General features: G+C 37.4%; 1 protein-coding gene across 9 annotated transcripts in view; it reads left to right on the top strand.

Annotated features, from left to right (window-relative positions):
* The window catches only part of PTK2 (protein tyrosine kinase 2), a 187,765-nt gene that overhangs the window by 103,223 nt on the left and 65,574 nt on the right, over positions 1 to 18,968 (top strand). For all 9 annotated transcript variants that reach the window (XM_041479493.1, XM_041479495.1, XM_041479492.1 and 6 more), the window contains 3 exons: positions 11,339 to 11,418; positions 12,892 to 12,954; positions 17,506 to 17,560. In XM_041479493.1, coding sequence (XP_041335427.1) covers positions 11,339 to 11,418; positions 12,892 to 12,954; positions 17,506 to 17,560 — 198 coding nt within the window. The remainder of the gene's footprint in view (positions 1 to 11,338; positions 11,419 to 12,891; positions 12,955 to 17,505; positions 17,561 to 18,968) is intronic.

Raw genomic sequence — 18,968 nt, 5'->3', positions numbered from 1 at the left:
TAAAAATCTGACAGAAACAACGCCTCTGTTGTCAAATTGGCTTTTCTCAATGTAAAACTCAAAGACGTTGCTGTCTTGTATGTTACAAATGAGTAAAAGATTTTTGTGAGGACCAGATGCCTGTGATTTTCTTGTCAGAATGAGGCTGGGAACCTTTTTGTTAAGTTGGTAATATCCAAACACATTGTTTGTCTTACTAAAAATGTATAGCAACAAATTTAAAAGTTCATGGAGAAGGAGAAAAAACATAGTTACTTCTGTCATCCATGGATTTTGTAATTTTAATGATTTTCTTGAATCTGAGTTGCAAGCCACAGTATTGTTGAAAAAGAAAGTTAAAATCCTCAAGTGATCTTCATCTTCTGTAAAAATACAGAGCATTTTGTAAAGATAACAAAATGTTACTTTAATCACTGTCAACAGACAGGGTTTATTCATCCAGCTCACCCAAAGCACAATTACCAGGCTGTTAAACCCAAGGCTGGCACACGTTTGTGCCTTCACATGCATGACTACTCCCATTCACTGCAGCGAGTGCACGGCCCTGTGCAAATCGCTGCGTTTCAGCCTTCTCAGCTTGGGTCTGATATATGAAATCACTATTTTCTCCTTGATTTTTGACTTTTTAACGGATGCTGTGACCTTTCTTTGGTTTTGAATATTCTTCATCTTCAGAAGTCTCGAACAAATCAAGAACCTGTGCCCAGAACTGTTTGTGGCTGCGATCGTGGCGCTCGTTTTGCCATCTGCAGTGGGCGTGAGCTGCTCTTAATTGGGAGTGTAAAGCAGGGCACTTAATGAGACCTTTCATTCTGCAATCTGTACAGCAAGGGATTAAAATTGGTGTGTGGGAGCAGGGGGAAGCCACACAACTCGTTAATAACATCAGAATCGGTCCCACTAACGATGCCATGCGGTGCTTCTTGTGCTCAGGCTGTGCCTCAGCTTTGAGGCCAGAGATGGGGAGAGGCTGAGCTTTAGGTCATTCCCCTTCACTGGAGGAGCTGTGTGTTCCAGTCATGTCATTTCACATCCCATTTGAGAGCTCTGATCAGCAAACTAATGCTGGAGCTGTGCCTTTTTGTTTGGTTACTGCTGTCTTTGGCAGGTGTCAGAGGTAGTGGGTGACAGGATTTCAGGGGAGTCCTCTCTTTTTTCAATCTGTGGAGCATTTAGGTGGTGATTCTGCATGGACTGTATTACTCCCTTGGGCCCAACTGCTCACAGTTTTAGCCAAATTAGGCAAATTGGATCCCACCCAGTGCTGTTGGAATTGTGAGGCTGAAGTATTCAAAAATCAGGAAAAGCCAGATTTATGGTTGTCTCCACAGTTGGCAGATGCTCACTGCACAGGTTTTGTGTGCCAGCCTTCAGTTGTGTCCTGTGGTATTGAATACCCACATCTGAACCAAAGTGAGCTCTAATCCCACCCACAAAACCTTGAAAGTGTAGTACAGTGCATAAAAATATTGTAAGTTAAGATTTATCAAGATATCAAGAAGTGACATCCTGTGTGTGTGTTCTGTTGACTGTTTTGTAAATCTCTAATGAAGATATCTACGTTTTTGTATGATTTTTTAACATTTTTCAGAGAAAACAAACATAAAGGTACAAAAGGAGAATTAAAAATCACAGGGTTTGAGTAGTGAAATAAGATTTCACCATTTTCCTGTCCTTTTTGGGAGTACTTTCAGTTGTTTTAAATAAGTGTTGGTGAAATTCTTAGTGAGTGCCTTCCTTCCCCTGTGTTCCAGTGACTTGGCTGTTGGGAAGTAGAAATAGAGGGGACAGGCTCCTCTATTTTGCCTTAGTAGCCTAGTGAGCAACGAAAGCCATATCTCAAATCAAGATAGAATACAGCTTTTAAAAACATCCATGTAATGAGAATCAGACGTAAGCGACTTGAATTGCCTTCCTTTTATTGTGGGACAAGAGCCTGCACACATTTATCCTTGAATAACATGTTAGCCTGCAGTAATTGGAGATGGTTTATCCCTTGATGAAAAGGGAGTAAGCATCTGTATGGGGGGTGGGGGCAGCTCTTGGGCATCAGCTGTTCCATTGTTGCTGTCCTAGTGCTTCAAACAGAAGACTTCTAAACTTTTTGGTTTTGGTTTTTTTTTTAGATCCCAGTGAAAAATAAAAGGTTGATTTTATCAGTGTTGCATTTTTCTCTGCTGCCTTGTTTAGCCTGCAGTGTGGAGCTAGCCTGGAAATGTTAATATATATAACAAAGGAAATGTTAATATATGTAAAATATATAATAAATTATCTATTTTTTAAGTTTGTTTTTTATAATTAACCAAAGTTTGTATAAGAAGAAATTGCAAGCAGGGGATGATGTTGAAGTTAGGGCAGGTCAGTGATGCCCTGGAAAAACTGAGCTGAATTCTGTGCCATGAGGGCTCTGTCCCTCACCAGCCAAGTACACTGCAGGTTCATTTTCATAAGAGTACTCTTTTTAAAAGGAAAAAAACCCAAACTTTTTCTTATTAAAAAAAGGGCAAAAACAGCCTCTGAAAAAGTGGAGAAAAAGTTTTTTTGTGGACAACTGGCACTTCTTTTCTCTGTCTCTGTAGTGTCTGTAAAGATTATGTTCACACTTAAAAGGTATTTCATTACATGAAATATCTCTTTATATTGTGGCAGATAAATACATCATGCAAATTAAATTATTTTTATAACTGTCGCTGACATGTAGGAAATTTTAAGTCCAGGCAATTATTGTAATAACTTAATGATTAAAGTTTTATAAGGCTTAGGTGCATGAGATGTAATTTGAAATGCAGGCTGGGAATTAGACTCTTTAACCTAATTAAATAACAACATCTCTTACACCCTAATAAAAATAGGAGACCTAAAGCAAATGACTTTGACAGGAAAAGCTTTGAAGGAAATGAAGGACATTGGGAGAAAAGCTGGCGTTGTTCCTGATGTTGGCAGCCTATTTAAAACAAAAAAACCCTCAACAAAACAAAAACAACCCACCCAAAACCCAACAGATCTTTCATGAAGAGTTACAGGCTGAGACATAAACTGTGCCCTGTGGAGAGGTGGCAATATAAGAATTGCAGCTGATTAAAAAGATGCTAAAAATACATTTTTTGATAAAACTGTAAATGAATCTGAACCTCTCCTGTCTGCTCTTTACAGCTTGAAAAGACAACTAAAATTGAGATTTCCTTGACAGGGTTAGGTTTCTGAAGTTGCTGAAATTCACAATATCCCATGAAGTGCTTATTTTCTCCTGTAGAAGTTGATTTACACCCTCCAAACTATGCTGGCATTCTTGTTTCAGGCTCTGCTGTTTGTATAGTTGTGGAGCTACTTTGGCTACAAATGTGGTGTGCCCAGTGTCTGCTTTCCCTTAGTGCTTAATTGGGAGTGTAAAGCAGGGTGCTTTGGGAATGTGAAACTTCCTCTTATTCCTTAACACCTCCTAAGTGGTCAGCCAGGCTCAGGCCAAAGGGAAAGCGTTGCTTTGATTTAAAATTTCCACCTGTCAGCCAGAGCAGTGAGAATCTTCCCTGTGGGCTTTTCTCAAATAGCTCATAATTCAGCCTGATAAATTTCAAATGCTAGAGCCAGGTTTCCATGGACTGATGCGTGGAAATGTCTCTTTAGTAGTCTGGAACAAAATGTTACTGTAATTAGCAGATTAAGCTCTGTATAACAACAAAAAGAAACCCATGGTAAAGTTGATTTACTTTGATGCTAGGACTCTCTTGATCTGGAAACTCAAAATTGTGTGTTGGAAAGGAGAGGTATAAAATGAGCTGGGAGCAAGGCTTGTTCAGTAGGCTGAGTTCTGTATGGCTCCCAAGAGTCCAGTCCTACTTTGTGGAAGGGCTGCGAGGCAGCAGCATCTCTTGCAGTGACATCTGGAGCTCAGCCCGCTCGGACAGACGGCGTCATTTTTAGCTGCTCTGCCCCTAACAATGCCTTGTCAGAAGTTGGTTTCCCTCCAGCCCATCTCTAATGCCCTTATTATTAACAGAGGAGCTTCCAAAATTAGTTAGAGATGTCAAAGATCACCCCTAGATAATATAGAGACTGTGACCTTGGGACACGAAGAGGAGGAGCAGCTGAGGGCAGATGGCAGATGAATGTTATTCTGATACTGGATCTGGGCTTTTAACTCCCCTAGATGAGGCCAAAGCCCTAATTTTCTCTAATATTGACTTATCTCCTATAGCAAATTTAATACTATCAGATGGGTAAATAGGGGTGGGAACACATATGTGTTTCCCTCCTGTGTGTATTTTAAAAACTACCATTATGATCATTAAGGTGGCTCCTAAAAATACTGATGACATTAAAAGCAGTCATTGGGCTTTTGTGCATATGGGGCTTCATTCAGAGCAGATGAGCCACAAATCTTCCAGGGTTAATGCCGCATCAGATTTCTGAGGCTGTAGTAGTGAGGGTTGGGACCCTGTTCTTCCAAGCTGATTTTTTTAGTGATGAAAATTTGGTGTCCTACATAAACCTGGAAACAAGGATGGAGGAGCAGTTTGGTTCTTACAGATATCAGAATTTACACTGAGTGTCTGTTCCCCATTAACCCAATCATGTGTCTGTCCTACAGTGATGCCTTGGTGTGTTTAACACTACAAGCAGCAGTACAGCTGAAAACAGAGAATATCTGAGATAATTCTTTTTGGAGGGATGCACAGAAGAGTTGTGTCATGGATTGGGGTGGAATTGTGTGTTGTACCTGCTGCAGGTGCAGAGCAGAGCAGTGTTCTTCATTTTGAATGGGAAATTGTGGGGAAAACAAATGAGCTGTATGCTTGGATTTTTGTCTTGGTCGCAAAAGTGGTTGCTGAAGATCAGCTTTTCCCATGGATATATTGAGATATTCTGGTCTTTTATTACAGAAGCTGGAACTGGTAAATTGCAGGAATAATTTCTGTGGATTTTGGTGGGATGGGTATCACCAGAAGTGTTCTGTGTTGTTGTAAAATAAAGGTAGATCCTGGTTGAATTCTGTGGTGGCTGAGGTTCAACTATAACATATAAAACCTAACACCAAATTACCTTCCAGAGTTAGAAACTTGAATGTTTAAAAGCAGGTGCTAGAACACACCTGAGCTGTTAAAAATAAATCCAAATAAATTACTGAGAAGAAATAAATTATTGCATATACAGGACAATTAAGAGACAGGTTGTGTTTTTTTAATATAAATTTCACTAATTAAATGGAAGTACATAATTTCCCAATGTATAAAAGCACCAGCTAAAAATAAATGCATAGAACAAATGGATAAGGGAAAAATTATGTAATATAAATCTTTATTTTCATGCTTCATTAAATGATTGTAATTACTGATTGTGTTCTATGTACTGAATGGAGCACAGAGGACATTTTCTTTGTTTGGTTGCTTATCTAAATATCTCATATGTTGGGATGATTCTTTTTGGGTATGGCCTTAACTCTTCAGTGGAAATTTAGTCACTGAAGGGTTGTTTAAATGCAGTGTTCAAAGCAGTGCAAATTTGGAAAAAAAATAGAAATAAAAAAGGACTAAGTTGTGTAAGTAGGTCATAGAGATTGAAAGAAAAGCAAGAGAAATAGATTGCTTATTTTTAAACTGTCCTCCTAAAAAATTGGAGTTTATCCTGTGGGAAATTTCTTGGTAACATTAAGCTGGGAAAGCCAGTAGTGGCTAATTACTGGTATTTGCCCTTTATGAGACACCATTTGATAGTACTGTTGCTAAAGAATTTCCACAATATTTATGCTTGAAAATTCAATGTCAAGTTTGATAATTTTATGCAATAATTTATAAGGCCATAAACAAGTTTAAACCTAAAATATCTTTTTAAGACACAGTATCTAATAGCTTTTTAAAAAAAAATCTCTAAACTGGAAAGCATTTGCCAAGTTCAGAATTATTTTACTGTTGTTCTTAATAAAGAAATCTAAATCCAGCATGGTGTTTTTATGAACTGCTTGTCAGCCTGGGTGAACCTTCTTCTGAAATACTGCAGCTGCATAAAAAACTCGTGTGCAGGAAAATGAAGCAGATGGCTTTTGAAAGTAGCAGCTGGTATAGAAAATACAAGGCCAGTGATAGATTTCTCCTTAAATCATAGCATAGGGCTGTTCTCTAATTTCTCCATCTTCACAAACATGGGCTTTCCTCTGTTTTCAATTTTTATTTTAAATTGTTCCATCTGGAATTGGTTGTCCATTTCTGTAGCTGGGAAACTGCCCATTGTTTTCTAGTAAATTTTGAGAAGTTAGAAGTGACACCATCAATAATTTCCCCATTCAAGTAGAAGAACAAATATTTTATAAGTCTTGACATCATAAATAAAACTGGGCTTGTGTTTATGTGCCCGTCTTTCCGGGAAAAGTATTTTAGTTCACACTGTGTTCACCTCCTTTCTTTTGTTGTGATTTAGGAGTATCTTTGAACTTTTAATGCCCAAAATACTGGAGACAGAAGAGAGATTTTTGTTGTGGCTAAAAAAGGAAGAGTGATTAAAAAATTACAATATTGTTAAGAATGAAAAATATTTAAAATAAAGTCAATTGTTGCTGAATATCAGGGCAGTAGTAAATCGGGAAATATGGTGTAGGATTGTGTTGGATTTCAAAATCCTTTTTTCTTTGGATATTACTGCCCTTTCTAAGCATTTATTCACTGGTGCTGGGTGATGTGTATTCTGTATATGAGGGCAATGACAATTTTGTTTCATCTTTAATTGTATCAGAACATGTGAAAGACTTCTTTTTCCTACCTCTGGCAGGTGCCTTTATGCTTAGCATTCCTATTTTCCCCACTGCAGCCCTTTTTTGTATCAGACTGTTTGTAGCTATTGTGGCCAAGAAGTCAACTCCAAATGTGAAGTTTAGGTCACACTTTAATTCTGATTTGCCACCCTGTGAATGCGCAAATTTCAGTAGAGTTACTTCCTCTGACAGTTGTACTTGCCTGGAAGCCTGAAGCACTTTTTATTTCCATTATTCCATGTTTAATGGAACTTAAGTAGACTAATCCTTTCCCCCCAAAGCATGCACCTGCTTGGCTGTAAATCTGACTTAAACTTGTTAGAACATACTAAAAAAATCCAAGGGAAAAGATTGTTGAAATCAGCACAGCAGTTTGCAGCAATAAATTACTTTTGTCTCTTATCCTCCTTTAAACTGTTCTCCAATATATTTTTCTCAGGGAGTTGAGATAAGCACATTATGTGGGAATACAAAATGAGTAAGTCAGGGGAAGCAAATATGTTACAAGCAACATACACCAAAGTGACTCACGTCAGGTATCATATTTTGGGTTTGGATTGTTACCAAATAAAAAGTATATAGGATTTTAGCAGTGTTGACACTTGAATTCTTAATCCTGGTGTCAGTCCAAGTGTTTGCCTTGTTGATCTTTTTGCATTTTTATTGCTGTAACATTGTGACCATGAATTATTGGAGATAAATACAGACTTCATGAAATTATATCATTGCCAGAGCATCTGGTCTGCGGTATGGGGTGTAAATGATGTAGTGCACACAGGTGTTGAGCAGGAGCACCTTAAAGGCTTTGTTGAGCTTGAGAAAGAGATCAAGGGTTGCTGCTCTGATTTCTTGTTTGACCACTTGAGTTTTTGGGGTGGCTTTTTTGAAACCAGATTTGTGTGACAAGTTTATATTAATCAGTTTTGTCTTACAAACTAGGTAAAATTAAGGTGTATTAAATAGCATCCTACAGAGTTTTTTACTGGTTTGGCCTTTGGAGAGATCCCATTCTGAACAATTAAATTGCAGAGGAGATTATGTCAGTGATGCTTGATCTGCTTGAAAAGGATGTGTGTTTATATATCTGTGTATATATAGACAGATGTATTCTTCAGCTTCTCCAGGTATTGCACAGTTACTTAAATTTCCAAGCCATAGGAGGTGCAGCCAAAGGTCTGCACACACTGCCAGGGAGTGTGACAAGCTCACAGATAACAGGATTCCCAAACCCCACAGGGAAGGCTTCATCCTCTCTCTTAACATACTTCTGAATTTGTAGTCAGCAGAAAAAACCTGGTAGGTTTTGTTAGATTTTTAAGAGTTCAGTTTTTGTGCCTTTGTATGTATATAGGCTTTGTGCTCTTGAAGATGGAGCCTTTGTTTGTCTAACCCAGAAAATATTCTCATTTCTCTCGTTTAATTATATTAACAATAATAATAATAATAAAAGTTATAATTGAGCAAACACAAAAGGCTTCTTGGAAAACTATTCAATTGCCTTGTGACAGTGCATTTAATTACCATTAAATTATCTCTTATGTCTCTTCCACTTAATATTTGCTCAGACTTTTTCCTTAGGAGGTTGTGCTGAACCTCCTGTGAAATTCTTATCTAATCTCTGCACAGGCATTAGTTCATGCATTGATCTGATGCCATCTCAAAGAGAATAGTCAAGCAAAATTAAAGGTGATAAGAGAAATTCTCATTGGTATTCTGGGAGTAGAAATTGAATCTGCTTTTTTTTTCCTTGCTGAAATTGAAAGAAGAATGTGTGCAGGCAGGTTTATGGAAAAAGGGAAAAAAACAAGTGCCTTTGGCTGTCCATAGCAGGACACTGTTAAATGCAGACCACTGGATTCTCACCACAGGTTTTCTGAAGGGTATAATATTTTTATAACTCACAACATTTAAACACTAAAATAAGTAGGTGTACATAATGTAAAATACTTCTTTTTCCCCTTCCATTTTGTTGGAATGGGGGATGGTCTTTTACATTTCCTTAGTTAAAATCTGATGTCTGTAGTTACAGAGTCAAACTGGGAACGTGACTGGAATTTGTGAAAGCTCAAAAGCTGCAGGGCAAGAGGAGATAAACCCCAAATTTTAAATATTTGGATAATGTTGCTTATTTATTTATGGAATAGGAGGCTAGCAGCATTTTAAAATCATGCTTGCATGAAACTGAAGATGCTCTTAAGCTGTTTAGTTTAACAAATCAAGCCCTGGGATCCACAAAGCAAAGAGCTGTGAAGATAAATGGGATCCACATTTGATCATAATACACTGGGCCTTAAATTAGCATTGTCCTGTGAGTGGAGGTTTTGTGTGTCAGGACTGAAAAACCACTTTGCTACAGCCAGTTCTTCTTGGTGTCTGAATACCTTTAAGTAACAAGAGGATAACGGCTTTGAAATTTCCTGGTGATGCAAAATTGTTGAAGTGGTTCAAAAAATTGAATCTGTAGTTTCAGGGGGGAAAAACCAAAAGTTTAATGAAATAGAAGTGATCAGTCAATGAGTATTTGATTTGGGTGGATGTAGGGCAGGTCAGCCAAAGGATTTTGTGAACAGGTTCACTTGGTAGGTGAAGTAGTTTAGGCTGTACATGAAGGTAAATTCTCAGAAAAGGACACGGGAATTTCTGGAATTTGGGTATCCATATACAATCTGACCCCATGTTCAACACTTTTTTTTCATTTTGAGGTATCCCCAGGTAGACCTGAGGGTGAGGAGGGCTGTGCTTTTGGTCACCACCCACGTGTGTTTGCAGAGGTCATTTTGGTCCATTCCTGATTCACCTGCGCGGAGCTCTTGTCTGACAGTTTTAGTGCAGGAGCAGTTCAAAGTCCTTTCTCATCAGTAGAGATCCTGGTGTAATTTATTGCATTTTGCTGTTTATAGGATCACAGAACCATTTAGGTTGTAAAAGACTTGGAATATTAACCACTAGCCCAGCACTGCCACATCCACAGCTGAACCACGTCCCCAAGGGCTGCAGCCACACTTTGAATGGCTCCAGAGATGGTCATTCCACCACTTTCCTGCACAGTCTGTTTCCAATCCCTGACCACCCTTTCAGTGGAGAAATCATCCTAATATCCAATCTAAATCCAATTATTGAAAGTTGTGAGCATAATGAAGAGGAGTGTTATTAATTCATATTGTGTATACTATTACTATGGGAATACAGAATTATTATTTCCATATGTGTGTACAAATAGCACACTACATGATGCTGAAGGGCAATTATTCTCTATTATGTCTCATTAGTATTTGTAGGAATTGAATTGAGAAGAGTTAAAAGCTCATTATTTTGTCATATTGAGTGTCTGTATGAATTCAAATGTAAGAAGCTTTTTTCTCATGTTTCAGCTATTGTAATAATTTTCTCACTTGCACAGTTTATCATATTTCTTCTTTCACGTCTTTCAATAACAAATTAAAACTTTTTGTGCAATTCAGGTCCAGGATGTTTTTAGGGATTTGTCTGTAGTTTGGAGCTGGAGCAGCTGCCACAGTGGTGCTGAGGGAATGCTGAGGTGGATGCTCACGTGTTCCAAGGAGAATGCAGAGTGGAGAACACCTCCAGCTGTTGGATCCACTGCTGTACTTCCTTACCTCCCAATTCATGCATTTCATAGCAGTAGTAGTTTGAACTAGTTGTTCTTACAACTTGTCACCACTCCCCAAACCCACTTGGTGAAGCGTGTTGCTTTCATAGTGCATCATCTCCTCTTTGATCCACAAGTCAGTCATGTGGATTTCTGTAGGATTTCAGGACTTGCTGCAACTTCAGGATCTCAGTAGCAACTTGATGTTTTCATAAGAGGAAGACAGGAGCTGTTAAGTAAAAGCTGTTGAGATTTGTTACTGGTGCGAGATTTGCAGAGTGAAGTTCTTGGGAGCTGGTTCTGTTCTCTCTTTCTGCCTGAATTATTTTTTTTGTTGTCAGTTACTGTATAAATTTCTTACTCCAATGTGGTGAAAGTATTACCTAAAAAATAGGATTCTGCCTACATCCATGCTGGTAAATAGAACAAGATGAACATTTGAAGTGTTTCCTACTGTAGACGGTCACCACCCAGTTTCACTCTTGGTTCTTCTTGCTAGTTCAGCATTATTTTATGCCAATGTGCAGTACAGTTTGTACATTCTTCTCTCTTTACTTCTGTTTTTATTTTCACTGTAATTCCTAGGCATTTATCAGTTTCACTTGCATGATTAGATCTGCCTAGACAATTAAATCTTGTTGACCAGGATGGTTCAAGAACACAACCTGCCTTCTCCCAGCTGGAATGCAGGCGTAGCCCTCTGCTCAGTCCCTCTGAATTTTGATTAAATTTAATAAAACATAGGCAATATTGACATACACAAGAAATTTTTCAATCAAGTTCATTGTGGTCAAAATGTGTTTCTTACCCAAGTGCAGCTCATTTGTGGAGAATATGAACACAAATTCCTTTTTCTCTTCCTGGATTGTGAATTGTCATTCCAGAAAATTAAGATATATTCATTTGAAAGTTGTTGGGGAGTATTTTAGTCTGTGTTGGCACTGAACTGATCTTTCTGTGATGCCTACCTGCTTCTTTTGCTGTAGGTGAAAAATGACTATATGTTAGAAATAGCAGATCAAGTGGACCAGGAAATTGCTTTGAAACTAGGTTGCCTTGAAATCCGGTAAGCTGATAATTTAATTTATTATTCAACATCTTTCTGACAGGATATATACATTAATTTTGAAACTGCTTAAAGTTCATCAATTTCTGACCAGTAGAGTTGAATAAAACATCATAAGACCTTTTATTTGCTACAAAGCAGTTTGAAGAAAAACTGAATACACTGTATTGTAACTAATTTCTAGTGATTTTTAAATTAACATTATTTTAAAATTTTAATTAATTACATCTTGATACTGCCTTTTGGGTGAATTCTTCTTCTGAATAATTCAAAGGCCTGTAGAGTGCATTGAAGTATGTTTAAAAAAAAAAGCATCTGTGGTGTTATTTAGTAAATAGTCTTATGATTCTGCATATATAAATCCTGCAGCTAAAGAATGTAATTATAGATAAATGCTGCTACCTTTCCTCTCTGTATTTACTCAGTTTTTCATGTGCTGTTTTGAAATTATTAAATCTTAAGGATCCTTTTGGGTGTTTTTGGTGTTCTTGTCAACTGTATAGACAGCTGGAAAATAAAGATAAATATATCAGATTAAGAGATCCTTGAGAGAGTTCCAGCTTTGAAATGCATGCGTTGGGTTTTGCTAATTTATGGAGAATTTCCAGCCTGAAACATTTGCTTTAGTTATGCTGATGTCTCACACAGGGAGATTAGGAAAGTAAAATTGATAAGAAATTAATGACAAATGTAAACTTGTTAGGAGAGAATAAGAGTGTCCTTTGAACAGTACTTTCCAAATTAAAACAAAATTTAGGTTTATGACATTTCCCAGGTATCACAGGAGAGCCTGATGCCTTTGTTGTAAGTTTTGCTGGTAGCCCCAGAGAAAACAAAAATTCTTTGTGTAACTGCAAACTCCTTATGCACTTACAAAATCATTGTGCCTTATTTCAAAACATGTGATGAATGCAATAATCTGTGATTATGTTGTCAGCCAGGTCCTGCCTTCCCTGCTTCTCAAGCTTTGGCTCTTCTGAGCATTTTGATGAGATATTTCTTGTAGATGAACTTCTGAAACTCTTAGAATGAACATTTCTGGTCCATTTTTTTTCTGTGACAACGATAATCTCAGCCCTCTCCTAACAGAGCTTTCCTATTTATTCATTTACTTGTTAATGTGAGCATGGCTGGATTGAAGCAGTTTTCATCATTCCCTGCTTCCCCTGCTTCTCCCTGTTCATGCATAGAGGGCTCTGAGGAGGAAGTGCAATGTGAGGTGGAAAGGAGCTGCTAAAGGCCAGGTCACTTTTGGTAGCAGCAGTGGTTTAAAGTGGATCTGAAAATGCAGTTAATTTGTAAAATAAAAATCTGATCTGTTGAGGTGGAGTAATAATGTACTTCATACTTACCTTTGAATTCATTCTGCCAATGTTTTCTGATGCCGAGTGGAAGTTTTGATGATGTTGATGTTGTAGTTTTAGGCTGAATTATCCAATAATTGTTGCTTTCAAATATTTTTCCTGACTTCAGGAGATCCTACGGAGAGATGAGAGGCAATGCATTAGAAAAGAAGTCCAACTATGAAGTGTTAGAGTAAGTATTGTGTTCTAGCTTGAGGTTTGAACTGTCCCTTCTCTGCAGCAGGAACAAGAAATTCAGTTCACTCACAGAACATCTCTGTTGTAAGTTTTCTGTTCCATCAAGGTTGTTAAGATGCTTTAATGTAAGAAAAGGATGATGAAACCCATAGAGATGTAGAAGTAGGAAAAGTGCATTTAACTCTGCTCCAGAGAAATAGGTTTGGAGTAGTTTAAACTTGATCAGGAATCTCACTGTGGTTTTCAGCAATTTTGCTAATGTTTTTGGGATTCACCAACTCTGGTTGTGAGGTGATTTTATTCCTCAGTGTTTTTCTGTGTCCAGTTGCATTCTTCAGCTGTGACTCATTTGTGGTAAAGTTTAAGTTACTTGAAAATGTTTGTGGTATTGTTTTTGTTTCTGTTTGCTCACTGTGGGCATTTTCTGAGATGTGACCTTGCAATTAACAAGGTTATTGTTTGTCTGAGTATCGCAAATTTTAAGAAGACCAAAGAGCATCCTTGTAATGAAATATTTTGTTTACTCATTCCTGTTGTACTGGAGATGGGTTCAGTTCAAACAAGCCAAAGTCCTTCAGCTTTTTAGCAAAAACCTGAAAACTTGTTTTATTTGTATTTATATAATGGATAAAGTTTCAGACATACATGTGCCAATGATATGCTCATCTCTACTAATTACCCTTGTGAAAAGATCCTGTACAGTTTGACACAAAATTGGGATAAAAGGTTGTTGCAGCAGTGAAGTCTCAATTTTTTAATCTTATTTCTAATAAAAAATGGGTGCTAACTTATAGAGATGTGAAATTAGAGCATTTGGAGGAGGCAGATAAGATTTTATACAACAATGAATAAGTTTACAAGGATTTTTGAGGGATCTATGATATTTGATGAATAGCCTGCTTATTTAGTATTTCTGTAGAGCTCCTTTATTTATTCAGATTTTTTAAAACTCTGGTTTTGTTTGAATTAGGGATTTTTTAAATTTATTTTTTTAAGGACTTCAGATTTTTATCTGTAGAAACATTAGTAGAAATATCCTGGTTGAGGCAACATATCACAAAATGAGAAAAGACTAATAAAAATAAAGGGGATGAGCAGATAGACAAGACTAAAAGGGTATATAAAAAAAGATTTGAAAGTATGTGAGTTGTGGTCGGTGTAGTTTACATACATATGTTCAAGTAAGAACTTGAGTAAAGTGTTTTAAAGTCAGTTTTTTAGCAAGTCAGAAGCTACAGGCATTAGTAATTAGGTTAATGACTTTGGAAACAATGAGACAAAGGAAAGCAAGGTCATAACAGGTCACACAAAGTATAAATTAATAACTGTAGCAGGTGAGAGTTCCAGGGGGATTCAATGTGGTGCTGCTTCCAGTTTAACAGTGATTTCTTTCCTTCAGTCTGTGTTTTCCAAACAGTGACTGCTTTGGTAGGAAATAATAAATTGCTGCTGTGAAAGGCATAGTGAAGCAAAACCCTGATATGCAAAATGTAACAGCTTAATGCATGTAGAATTGGATATGGAGAATTGTGCATTTCAAAAGTTTTTTTTTTCTTTTTTGAGAACCAAGATGTGATTTGTATGGGATTTAGCTGGGAGAGATGAAGGATAAAACCACCTTAAACTGACTATACTATAGATAATTACAAGCTGGAAAGGGTCTGCAAAAAGTGCCAGTGATCCCCAAAATGCATTAATTTGATCTTACCACCTTAATAGCCCATAAATGTTTAACTGCACAAGTAATATTTATTGCTCAAGTGAGGCTTTTGGGTGTTTTTGTGGGGGGATTGCTGGATTTAGTACATCATGAGGCACTTAACCAGCTGAGAGCAATTTTTAAATGGCCCTTTTTTTGCATTGGGTGTGATTGCTCCTTGCCTGCCTTTGTCAGATGTCTATTTGATGTATATTTGTCTTTGATCAGATTGTCTTATGAGAACAGATCTGGATGGGAAATGGTAGATGGGATCAAATTGTTAAGTAGCCTTTAATAGTTGGGCCTTCATGGAGTGAAAGAAGAATTTCTTCATAATAAATGGTGAAGCCTGTTAGTGAGAACAAGGATAATTACAAGTACAGAAATGGGAGCTGTAGGAAGGAACAGGTGCAGTCACAATTTGGTAAAAGGCATGTTAAAGTCTATTATGTTAATCTAATGTTACTTTCTTTGTTGTAACTTGAATTGAGGTGAAAAATACATGATACGTGCTGCCTAAAGCTGCTTATCATTATAAGACAAGCAGGATCACTTATCTGTGGTTGGTGTTTTATTAATCCAGTTGAAGTTTGTACATTAAAAAAATTTAATTCAGATTTAAGCCCAGGAATAGGCTGGAGTAGATGAGGTTAAGTACAAAGCTGTAGTAGAACTGTGAGAAGCAGGCTCTCAGTGCTGGTTATCTCTTGTTGGCAATCAGAAACCAGAGAGCTGAGCCCTTCATCCAGAGCCTGAGTTGGTGTCTTCCTTGTTGGCTATCCCACCCCCACACAGCACGGCTGGGAAGGAGTTTGTAGGGTTGTGTGTGTAAAACTGTTCATATGTTCAAATTTCCAGTGCTTATTCTCTTGTTTATAGGTATCCCATAAGTTGTTGCTGGCCAGGGCATTAAATCTGTGTGGTTCTTTTGTTAAATTCTCTTCCAGTAAATAAATTTGCTGTCTCACCTAAACACAGGAAATGCTTTATTAACAAGTTTTGTTAAGAGTTGTGCTCTGTTGTACTCTGCATAAGAATTTCTTCTCAGTTTGTTGCACCCAGATCTGTACAAAAGGCTGCTCTACAGCTTGTCCTAGTAATGAATCAAATGAGGCTGTGGCAGCCGTGTGCTGCAGGACTGTTAAAATGAGGGGTACAGGGTGATGGGATGTGCTTCATTTCAGAAGCACCAACTCTCTCTGAAATGCTTAATGTTAAACTAATAGATCCCTGTCAAAATGCCTTTGCATATTATTTAGATGGTAATAGTGTGTTAGATTCATTTAACTGTGTGGGATGATAAACCAAGTATCATTTGCATTTGAGAAGAAATGCATGGAAGGAATTAACATTTATGAAGTTTTATAATCCTGCAGCTTACTGTCATTGCACAGATGCCAGTGCTGCACATGAACATTCTGCTCCTCCTGGCTGAGGATGTTTTTAGTATAAAATTGTATGCTACTCATCTTTAGAGAACTTTAAAAATACCCTGGTTTATTCTTCTGAGTGAGCTTTTTATATTGACTTTAGTGTTGGTTTTGTTCTGGTGCCGTTAGGTAGCAGTAAATAAATCCTGAATATCTCTGCCTGCTAACAGCTTCTCCTTGCTTTGCCAAGTGTCAGAATTCCAGATGTATTTCTGTGGATGTTCAAAGCATGCACTCATGGAAAGCTTGCTTTCCTACTTGTTCCAGAAGCAGATAAGAATGTTTGAAAGAGATGGTAATGTCCTAAATTTAAAGGAAAATGTCAGTAACACCTTTGAGCTATAAATCCTTTTCCTTTTATATTTTTCTCTTTATTTTTCCTTTTTTATGTGCGAATTTTTTTCACTTGGTTGTACAGTGGTGTCTTCTGCACTAATGTCACTGGCAACTTCTCAAGCACTTTTTTTGAAGCTGATGTTCAGTAGTAGTGACACAAACACATGTCAGAAATAAGCTTGTGCAGCACATCAGGGCATAGAATTATTTACTGGCTCTGGTTTTCAAACCAGGGCTACAACCCAATTTATAGGTGTGAACGTGAGCTTGATAAATTCAGTTTGAAAAATCTGAGCTCACAGTCACCTGATTTACAGTGGCAAAAAGTGATACTGCTTGCAAGAAAAAGTTGGTAATTTTAATTTGCTCAGTATGAGTATAAAATAATCGTAGAAATTTAAACAACCCCTTAATTACAGTGCTTCAAAGGGTAAAACAGGAGTGGAATTGCGCTCAGCATGCTTAGTGAGGTGATACCATGAGTATTCCTTTATGGATTCCTTAGGCCAAGCTGGAGCTCTGAGCAACCTGGTCTAGTGGAATGTGTCCCTGCCCATAGCAACTGGATGGTCATTAAGGTCCCTTCAAACCAAACCATTCTAGAATTCTTTTTATATTTTCTGCTCCATTCTAATAGAGGTTTATGAGGGTATTCCACTTCCATGTTGTCCCCTTCTCACCTGATGACATACTCTAAGAATATATTTTCTATATTCTTAGAATTATTAAAACATGTCCAAATAACAGTTTTTATTCTCAAAATTCCTGTATGCCCATGCCACCATTTCAAACAACAGCCTTTCCACACAGGTACCTGGTCAAGTGCAATATCCTTTGAGGTTTAAACTAGAAGTTTGCTGCTGTGCCACATTTAATGTTGGAGTGGCTCTAGTTAGAATTTTAATGGTAGTCTGTTTGTTACTCTGAGATTTTCAAGGACCTTGTTAGGAAAATGGTTTAGTAATCGTATATGCTAGTTAAAAACAAAACAAAAAATAGACCCAAAGCACCGCCTTGAAAAGAGAAATGTGATACTGCACAGTGTTTTTGGTATTAATGCTGTGTGTATTTTTTCTTTCAGGAAAGATGTTGGTTTGAGACGGTTTTTCCCGAAGAGTTTACTAGATTCAGTGAAGGTAATTACAGTCCCAGTCAATCCTGTAGTGCTGTAAAGTGTCAGAAATCTGAGGGAATTGCTGTGCAGTTTTGCTTTGTGAAAAAACATCCAAGCTCTCCATTGGATTGGTGGGGTCTGAATCCCAGTCATGCAGCTGGCAGGACAAGGATGAAGTGATTCACACGGCCTTGCTGAGCTGCTGTGAGAGGAGCACAGCTCGGCCTCTCAAACCTTGGGGGTAAAAGTGCAAAACAAGTCCTTGGTGCCTCTTGTATCAAATAACTTTTTTTTTTTTTTTCCTTCTCTAAAAGAAAAATGAGACTTCTGGAAAAAGAGGAAGGGAACATGTTAGAAAACAGAATATTTTACTGGGAACTTGATAAACTTGATGCCTTCCTTGCTCAAGACTGTATCCAACTTATTCAAGGAAGATTTCCAGTAATTTCTGCTTAGGTTAATCCTAGCTAAGACTATAAACGTTCCTTGAATCTCGCTCCCATTGAAGTCCATATGTTCTCAGAGTAAAAAATGCAAATTTTTCTCAATGTGAGTTGAAAAGGGGGATTAAGAATGGTCACCAAGTATTTTACATTTATAGCCACCTCAATATGAATGTCCTGGTAAAATGTCTCTTACAATTCATACATGAAAGTGTAAATCATAAATTGCTCTTTTGGAGCTGGTTTTGGTAAGCAGTGGAGCTTTATAGAAATAATAGAATTCAACTTGAGATTTGGAAAGAACCTGCATTGTAATTTAAATGGGTAAACACAAAAGGTCTGTCATGACAAGGTTTTGTTTCAAAAGACTTTTGAAAATCAGAAGCTAATGAAGTCAAGTGGATTTAAGTAATCCCCTCTGCATTTTAATTTAAGCAATTATCTGAAACTGTATTTTCTGCTAACGGGGAAAAATTGTGGTGAAAGGCTCCAGACGTAAAAGTATGAATAACTGTCTCAAAAATAATATTATGGAGCCAGAAAACTGACTGACCAAGAAAACTGCACTTTGGAAATCCTGAAGTGGGGAGAATAGCAGAAAGAAGTAAAAAGAGTTGCCAGAAGGTGAAGCTCAGTGGGAACTTTATAAAGACATGAAGAAAAATGTTGGACATATGAAAAAGAAAAACAGGGGAAGGAGAAGTGTGTCTGCTTTTCAATGAAAATAAATCCCTATTCAAAGTAGTACAGGATTGGTCCAAATCTTTAAATTGCTCTTCCACTTTGTGAAAACAGGGCAATTGAAATGGCAGGCAAGGGAGGGTTCCCAGTAGCTGTGAAATATAAAATTAATTATTTCTCTCAGTTCTCTCTGCTTTGAACAAACACAGAGGGGGAGCAAAACAATGGTTCTTAGAAATACTTTTAAGAGCAAGTTTTCAGTGCATTTCATTTGAAGTTGCTATTTGCAGATATTTCTGATAGTTG

Source organism: Pyrgilauda ruficollis, unplaced genomic scaffold (assembly GCF_017590135.1).
Source record: "Pyrgilauda ruficollis isolate IOZ18807 unplaced genomic scaffold, ASM1759013v1 scaffold48, whole genome shotgun sequence".
Taxonomy (NCBI): domain Eukaryota; kingdom Metazoa; phylum Chordata; class Aves; order Passeriformes; family Passeridae; genus Pyrgilauda; species Pyrgilauda ruficollis.
Note: the sequence above shows the minus strand (reverse complement) of the source record. Positions and strands in the feature narration are given on the sequence as shown.